The 8530-nt window shown below is 34.4% G+C and overlaps 1 protein-coding gene across 3 annotated transcripts; it reads left to right on the top strand.

Annotated features, from left to right (window-relative positions):
* The first annotated feature begins 5488 nt into the window (after positions 1 to 5488).
* Positions 5489 to 8193, top strand: LOC131630158 (immune-associated nucleotide-binding protein 9-like). Of its 3 annotated transcripts, none has more exons than XM_058900952.1 (6): positions 5489 to 5672; positions 6020 to 6252; positions 6688 to 6971; positions 7367 to 7531; positions 7610 to 7744; positions 7832 to 8193. In XM_058900952.1, exons 1-6 carry the CDS (start codon positions 5524 to 5526, stop codon positions 8030 to 8032), a joined length of 1167 nt encoding a protein of 388 aa, XP_058756935.1. In that variant the 5' UTR covers positions 5489 to 5523; the 3' UTR covers positions 8033 to 8193. The 3 variants fall into 3 exon arrangements, with proteins under 3 accessions (XP_058756935.1, XP_058756936.1, XP_058756937.1); XM_058900953.1 differs by having other exon boundaries at positions 5605 to 5724; XM_058900954.1 differs by having other exon boundaries at positions 5669 to 5692.
* The last annotated feature ends 337 nt before the right edge of the window (positions 8194 to 8530 follow it).

Here is an 8530-nt window from a genome sequence, read left to right as displayed (position 1 = left end):
GTAAATATCTTCGGTAATATATCGTATCCACAGGGATTGGTTAATATCACTGCCGTTCTATAGTTGTTTATTTTGAGTTAAGAAATTTGGTTTGGTTTGTTTTATACTAATAATAATATCAAAAGCAAATAATAAAATAAAAGCAAGTAAAGGACTTTGTGTTAACAATTAAAGAAAGATGTTGAGTCTTTAGGGTTCATCAACCTAATCCTATACAATTATCAATTAATTCTCAATAGAACAATCCTTTGAATCATTATCTTCACTTATCCTCAAATAAGATTCCATGTCTGCAAATCAAATTAGATAACTTTTACCGGTATGAGATTCGATCTCTCCAAATCACAATAACGATAATAGTAATTAAGAACGATAATTATGAAAACCCAATTACAATTCCATCTCTGCAAATTGCAATTGAATCAATATAGTAACCTAGGGCAAAAGTTAAATCCTTTCTTTCGATCAAAGATTCAACAATGATGTAAATTAAAAACAAGGTTTCTTATTGATAATAAATTCAAACAATTGTTCACAGGAATTAATCAATGGTAATGTATATTCATAGGTTAACTACTACCTTAGACTCAACAAGAGGGATTTAGCTCTCCATAGACATGAAGAACATACAAGAATCAATGGAGGAATTCATCTTCATCAATAGAATGTCTTCAATTGGTAAAGAATCCACCTTCAATTGTTGTTCTCAGCTTCAGAATCAGATAGCTCTCCTAATTTCGCTCCCACAAAAGTTATTTTTCTCTTGGAAGCTAGGGCTTTTAAATAGAAGTTTTGGGCTTTTAACGCCGAGGCCGCGGCGCGGCAACGGATGAGCGCGGCGCGATCAGAAACAGAGACTTTGGCGCGGCGCTAGCTAGAACTCCCGCGGCGCGCCCTTGTCAAACTTCATCTTTTTGCTTTGCCTTTGAGACCTCCAGCTTCCTTTCCTCTTCATGTTTTCCTAAAGCTCCAGTTCAGCTCTAAACCTGCATCAAAAGTACCCACAAGTGATTCGATTTGCTTTACACATGAACTAAACTTATTCAGTTCAATTCTTAATAAAAACCTATGGATTCATCACATTTTTGCATTGGTTTAGAGAAGGAATCACTTATATTAACACATGATTTTACCATTAATTTACTCCTAACAACAACCTAATTACTATGTCCATAGATAATTATAATTATGATCAAGCATTCCAATACCAAGAATTTCCGGTTAAGATAAAATATCCCTAGTCCTAGGTGATAATTATTATCCTATGTTCTTACTCATGTCAATGAACAATTGCTGTCCAGCTAAATTTATTCATACAAATTCATTATCCGTTTTTCCGAAGGTTAAGACATAAAGAACAGATGTAAAACAAACCAATAGTATGAAAACCAAATTGTTATTGCATCAAAGAAATAAAGTTATCACATTCAGAATCAAGATCACCCCCTAGCAATGGGGGGTTTAGTTACTCATAAAAATAACAAAAACCATAGTGTAAATTGTAGACATTACCGATAAATGAAGGAAATCCAATCTTCAATGGCAAAAGCTCATAGAATTCTTCAATCCTTGCATAAAATCTGAGTTCTCCAGCCTTCTACAGTGTATTTTCGCTCCCAAATTCGTCGAACCCTTGTCCCAACGTGTTTTCGTCCTTTTATTCCAGCGTTTCTGGGCTTTTCAGACCAAAAGGCCCAAGACAGTAAGTGCACACACGTGTGGGGACGCGTTTGGGACAGTGGGACGCGTCCCGAGACGCATTTGGGCAGACGGGACGCGTGTGGGGACGCGTTTGGGCAGACAGGCATTTTTCCTTTGTATTTCTTTCTCCTGGGACGCGTCTCGGAACGCGTCTGGGCCAGTGGGACGCGTGTGGGGACGCGTGTGGCATGCATGAACATCCTGGGACGCGTGTGGGAACGCGTTTGGGCAAACGGGACGCGTCTGGGCAGCAGATGGCACTTTTCACTTCCAAACGCGTGTGGGGACGCGTTTTGGCAGCTGATTGCATTTTTCTTCTTCCACGCGCGTCTGGGAACGCGTTTTGCCAGTTTATTCACTTTTCTTCAATTTTTCACTTTTCCTCCTCGATTTCTCCCATTTCATTTACCTGAGCCTACATAACACACAACCAAAGCATAAAATGACGAATAACGAAATAAAACACTAAATAAAATAACTTATAGATAACTAAAAACAACGGTAAAAATACGTGTGAAAACCACTGATCAGTGCTTTTAAGTGATAGCAAATGTGTGATAAAAACGTCCATGAATGTTATCTCGATTGATCTCTATGTTTGCATCATGTTTTTCCATATAAGTTCATGCTACAAATTGGTTCTAAATGTAAATTCTCAAAATACTGAAGGTTGAGTCAACCCAAAACATCATGTGTCAACTCATAATATGTTTGAAATCATAAAAGCTTTTTTCACTTCAGTATGAGTTGACACGTAACAACTTGTGTCGAAACATGTGCTAAAATTTTCAATCATGTATCAACACATGCTGTTTACATGCTTCTGGAAAACAATTTTCAAACTGCATGTATCGACACTTATGTTCTTTCATCGACACATGCTACTTCACTCTTTCTGGAAAAACAATTTGGATACAGTATGAGTCGACTCATGTTAGCTTGCATCGATACATACTATTTTAATTTTTCTGGAAAACATTTTTGATACAGTATGCATCGGCACATATAATCTTTCATTGATACATGCTATTGCAATCTTTCTGGAAAACAAATTTGATATGGTATGTATCGACACATACAGTCTTGTATCGACACATACAAAAACAATCTTTCTGGATTGTGTTTCCACAACAGCATACATGAACCTGAAACACGTTGCATCGACACATACATGTATTTTTACACACATGTGTCGACTCATATGTGTTATGCATTGACTCATATTTCAGTTTCTCTTCAAATATTTTTTTCTGTCATATATAAACTCAGTCTCGGTCATTTCACAACACAAGACACACAAACACGTTTTGAGAGCATAACTTTTGTGAGTCAATTGAAACCTGAAAGATACTTCATCTTCATCATCTTCTCAATCATTTCTTGTCAATCACAATGAAACATAATCATCTTTATGCATTGGATTAAGAGATCTTTTGAGACAATGTTCAGTTGTAGGATTTGTGAACCTCAGCTGGGTTGAAGTGTATTGAAGGGGGTTTCAAGGAAAAACCTGAGGGTTTTTCATCAAGAACATGTTGGTTCTTGGAGGTTTGTTAATCAAGATCAGACGGGTCAGATTCAGCCGTAGCAAAAGGTTTGGAAATCAGAGTGATTTTTCAAACAAGTAGGGGAGCGGAGGATTGATCGTGATTCTTGCATTCGAAGACTTGATCGGCTCAGATCAAAGGAAGGTTACTACAAAAAGAAAAAGGAAATTTGTGTGATTAAGTTCTTGGATTGTAATTTTAACCTTGTAAACAATTTGCAGCTTATTGGAAATATAGACTCAATTTCGTTGTTGAAATTGAGGGGAGACGTACCCACACGCGAGGACGAAAGTGGGGAACTTCCTTACCAAATCTCTTTGTGTATCGTATTTCTATCCTTTCTCTTTACATTTACAATACCTTTGCAAATCAATTGTTGTTCTGATTTTGAGTTGAATGATCCAATAGTGGTAGAAAATTTCATTTGAAAACACCATTGTTGTTGATTATTGAACGCGTGAACATCAATAGTTTGACAAAAGTATTTGTTGGATTTTGTTCATTGGAAATAGTGCATTAGTGATAAGTTCATTAATTCGATAATAGTTCCGTGTTAATTCATTTGCTTCATCCTAATAAATCCAGCAACATTTGCGTGTCCGGCTTTTCAGTGGTCGGTTCAGAATAGACGGTAGTCGATTCGGGACCGAGCTCTTCCGCAATTTTTTAAAATCCTTGTTAAGGGGAGGTGATCTATTCACCCCCTCTCGATCACTTGCCACACCGTCTAACACTTTTCCCCGTTAGATTCAGGGTCGGGCGCGGGGGTCCAAATTTTTTTTGTCATGCCTACCCACACAGGATGTGGCCATTTTTTACTTGATTCAGGGATTTCCATTGATTTTTTGCCTTTGGAAAGAATGACAACATCTTAATTTCTATATAGATGCTCAGTAGAAGTTTTATGCAGAAATGTTTTGGTGCATTAAGCCTTCTTCCGTGTGTTTGACCTATTTGTTTCAAATTCTTATCACCCTTATTAACAAATTTAAATTTTCCAAAAATGACTAGTTTTCGTTCAATAGGTACAATAGTAAGGCAATTTTTTCGTATTCTAACTTTGTGAAGAACACAAAACCTTACCTTTTTAACAACATTTTGTATATGATTTCCGAAATAACATCCATATCTACCGGTACTCTAACAAAGTTACCAAAATTTCTATCTATCATGGGATTAGTAGATGCTAGATTATAGCAAATTTGGCGTACCTATGCTGCTCGCGATTGCAAACAAAGTTCTTGGGTGCTAGTATTTCTGAGCAAGATCACAAAACCTGACCCATACTTGACATGTGTTATTCTGTTGCGACATGGAATGAAGTCTTTGGACCAAGGAAAGAGTTTTAGCAGATCTGGTGACAAGTTTCAAGCACCTAGAGTGCACACCCTTCTAACATCTTTAAGTGAGGTGAAGGTAAATTCAAAGAAGCCCTTGCCGAGCAAATTAACACATCATTTCTGTAAATCCTTCCATAAAATGGAGAGTTTGGATCTTAGGCTTATTATCGATAAAGGCTTTGAACCTTTTTGGCCAAAAGATTCTTTCATGAAGATGGTGTTTGCACAAATTTACTCATGTCTGATATTCGTATTCTGGTATTGTTATCAAAAGGTGACCGACCCCCTTTTAGTATTGGTCGAGGCAACTTCGATATTGATATCTCATTTAGTCTATTGAGAGTCTAAGCAAAAGATTTCTACGTGGAGACTTGCGTTGTGAACTAGTGTTTTGTTTTAAAACTGGATTGGAAGCGAGACATAACGTAGGTATGTTGAAAGTTTTCATGGTTAGATTTCATGTGGTCTAAAGGCTTATTCTGAATCATTATTGAAGACGATAAATAATATTATGTGAAGTTCACACATCATTCCTATTTAAAAAGTTGTATTTTACTTACATTTATTTATCATATAAAAAATTTTTGTTTTAAAAATTAATATATGTATTGTAAAATAAATTCATACTAACAAACATAGCCAAATGTTAATTAATAAAAATTTAAAAAATAAATTATTAATAAATAAACATTTGTGTGAAGGGGTTGAACTATAACATTAATAAATAAAGACAAATGTTACCATATATTTCAAAGACATAAATTAATAAAATTTATAAAAATATTCTCTTAAAACGCATTCGTTTAAAATCTTAAATATGATTTTATTATTTAAAATAATGCCGTTAAATGCGCTAAGGGCAACCCATAAATAAACTCTTTAATCTCCAGACCAAAAAAACTCTTTAATCTAATGGTTATAAATCGTAGTCTACCATGGACCATATATTGTATTGTTCCACGGAAGCACTATTCCCACTCCAATATATTCTTGACCCAGCCAATGCTTTGATTACGTGTTGTTGGGTTTTGTTTTGTGCCGACTTCACTTCTTGCTTCAGTATACTTAACTTCTCTCTTTTCAGGTTAGGAATTTCTATTTCAGGTTTTGTTTTCTTCATCATCACCGTTTGTCAGGTTCACTTTGCAGTTTTTGTTACTTGATTTCTTAATCTTTCAATAAAAATCTATCTATATAACCTAAGCGTCTGTTGGTATTCTGTGAAAATCATCATCATGTTTAAATCTGGAATTAAATTTTAATTTGTATCTCTAGACTGTTTGTAGGGTTTATATTGATCATTGGAATTAAGAAATTTTGATTTAGTGGGTTTGATTAAGTTACTTATTGGCCTGATTCGTTACTTACTATTTATTCCTATTTAGGATTTTTTTTTTTTTAAATTTTTTTTATTTCATTATTTCTGTTCAGAATGGGAAGCTATGTTGATGATGATTGGGAGTTTGCTTCTTCTCCAACAAAGGAAGGTCGGACTATGGTTTTGGTTGGACGCACCGGCAATGGAAAGAGTGCAACTGGTAACAGTATTCTTGGAAGAAAGGTTTTCACATCGAGGAGGGGCTTATCCGGTGTCACGTCCTCTTGCGAAATGCAGACAACTGAGCTTAATGATGGACAGATCGTCAATGTTATTGACACTCCTGGTAAAGACATTAACTCATGGATGTTATGGGCTTCGTTTTGTTTAATGAATTGATTTATATGACATGAACAACTATGGACTATGTTTTTGTTTAATAAATTGATTTATATGATCATCAACAAGTATAGACCATGTTTTTGTTTAATGAATTGATTTATATTACATGAAATAAGAATGAACTATGTTTTTGTTTATTGAATTGATTTATAAAATTATATTACCTGAAATAAGTATGAACTATGGGCTCTGTTTTTGTTCAATTGAATAGTATGGTTTATCGTTTATGTTTTTGTTTAATGAATGGATTTATATGGCCTGAAACAAGTATGACTATGCTTTTGTTATGCGTTTAGATTGTGATTACGTGTGATTACTGAACTATTTTTTCCATTTGTTAGAAAGTTTGTGTATCCTTTTAATCCGGAAATTTTTACAGGATTATTTGAATTTCCGGCTGCGGGTAGATCTGAGTTTATTGGCAAAGAAATAGTCAAGTGTATGAACTTTGCTAAGGATGGTATCCATGCTATTCTTGTAGTCTTATCTGTTAGATCAAGATTTAGCGAGGAAGAAGAAAATGCTCTGAAAAGCTTGCAAATATTATTTGGAAGTAAGATTGTTGATTACATGATTGTTGTCTTTACTGGAGGAGATGAATTAGAAGATAATGAGGAGACACTGGAGGAATATTTAGCGCATGAATGTCCAGAGCCCTTAAAGGTTTTTATGAGTATTATAGTTTAAATTAACTGCTATTTCTTTGAATTCATTGATTTTTTACATTTTTTTTCCGTAATGTTTCCTATTGATTACTTTTCTGATTAGGTTAAATTACTGAATTATTTGTTTTTCTTAATCCTGCAATATACTCCTACAATATATTTGCATTGCACTAACATATATTATATAACTCTAGTTTGCCCTATTTTGTGATATATGTCTATTTTCTTTTCTTAATAACTAAACAAATTTATATCCCATTTGAACTCTAGGTAGCTTGTTCCCTTATTTTTTGGAAAATATAATTAGGATAGTTAGCCATATTTACCTTTTTTTAATATGTTACCTGCCCTGTTTGCATGTTGTTATAATTGTTGATTTTAATAATAATGTAGGAAATTCTTTCCTTATGCGGGAATCGTTGTGTTCTCTTTGACAACAAGACTAAGGATGAAAAGAAGCGATTTAGTCAAGTTCAACAACTTCTCGAGTTTGTAAACTCGGTGGTATCTAATAATGGTGGGCGTCCTTATACGGATGAGCTATTTACCGTACTGAAGGTGGAAAGTTTTACAAATTTCACTATCTTATTTCTTAAATCTTGAAGAAGCATCATGGTATTCATCTTTTGATTGCAGAAAGGAGCAATGAAACTGGAAATCCAGCAAAAAGAGGTTGATGCCTTAGAAGGATACTCAGACGGACAAATATCCGAGCTTAAGAAGCATATGCAGCAATCATATGACGAACAGCTCATGCAAATTACTGAGATGGTACTTTTTTGTCTATATTTTCATCATTTCATTTTTAACTTCATTTTCCTTAGTGTACCATGTTTGATCAATTATATGGTTTTGCAGATTGAGTCAAAGTTGATGGAGGCAACTACAAAGCTTGAGCAACAACTGGCTCATGAGCAAGCTGCCAGACTAGAAGCTGAAAAAAGTGCTATGGTGGCTCAAAAGAAATCAGACGAAGAAATCCAAAAGCTTAGAGAACATCTTGAGAAGGCACATGAAGAACTCCGCAAGCGAGGTGATAAAGGTTGTGCCATTCTATGATAGAGTAACTACTTCAAACATTTAAAGAATGGTTTAATTTAAAGAGTTGTTTAGTTTTTCTTTCGAATCATGACTTTTTATTGCGTTTGTTAGTATTTGTTTGTATATAAATAAATATACTCCGATGACTAACTATGCATTATGGATTGAAATTTGTTCTATTTTGGCTCGAGTTATTTTAATGTGTTAAATGTTAATTTTTATATACCTTCAATAAGGAAATATGTAACTTCATCAATTGTAGGAGCAATGATATGTTAATGAGTTAGTTAGAATGGCTGACAAAGTGTGCATGTTTGATCCATTAGATTGGTGAGAAACATAAAACTTCTCCCAGGTTCATTTCTCTTCAAATATATTGATTCATGTTAGAGATGATAACACAGTCATTCATGTTAATATAATGAGGCCTCTATAATTAAATGGCTCAACGTGAAGTTAATTATCAGGTTCAACAAAAGGAAATTTCTTTACGGACACGAGCGGTGATATTACTTA

The sequence above is a fragment of the Vicia villosa genome, unplaced genomic scaffold (genome assembly GCF_029867415.1).
Source record: "Vicia villosa cultivar HV-30 ecotype Madison, WI unplaced genomic scaffold, Vvil1.0 ctg.000650F_1_1_3, whole genome shotgun sequence".
In the NCBI taxonomy this organism is placed as follows: domain Eukaryota; kingdom Viridiplantae; phylum Streptophyta; class Magnoliopsida; order Fabales; family Fabaceae; genus Vicia; species Vicia villosa.
The sequence above is the reverse complement of the archived record's forward strand: the minus strand, read 5'-3'. Positions and strand labels throughout refer to the sequence as shown.

Bases quoted from the DNA above. Each gene is read 5' to 3' on its own strand.
- LOC131630158 (XM_058900952.1), top strand. From the start codon at position 5,524: ATGGACCATATATTGTATTGTTCCACGGAAGCACTATTCCCACTCCAA. The intron at 5,673-6,019 runs GTTAGGAATTTC...ATTTCTGTTCAG, and splicing joins CTTAACTTCTCTCTTTTCAG to AATGGGAAGCTATGTTGATG. The intron at 6,972-7,366 runs GTTTTTATGAGT...ATAATAATGTAG, and splicing joins AATGTCCAGAGCCCTTAAAG to GAAATTCTTTCCTTATGCGG.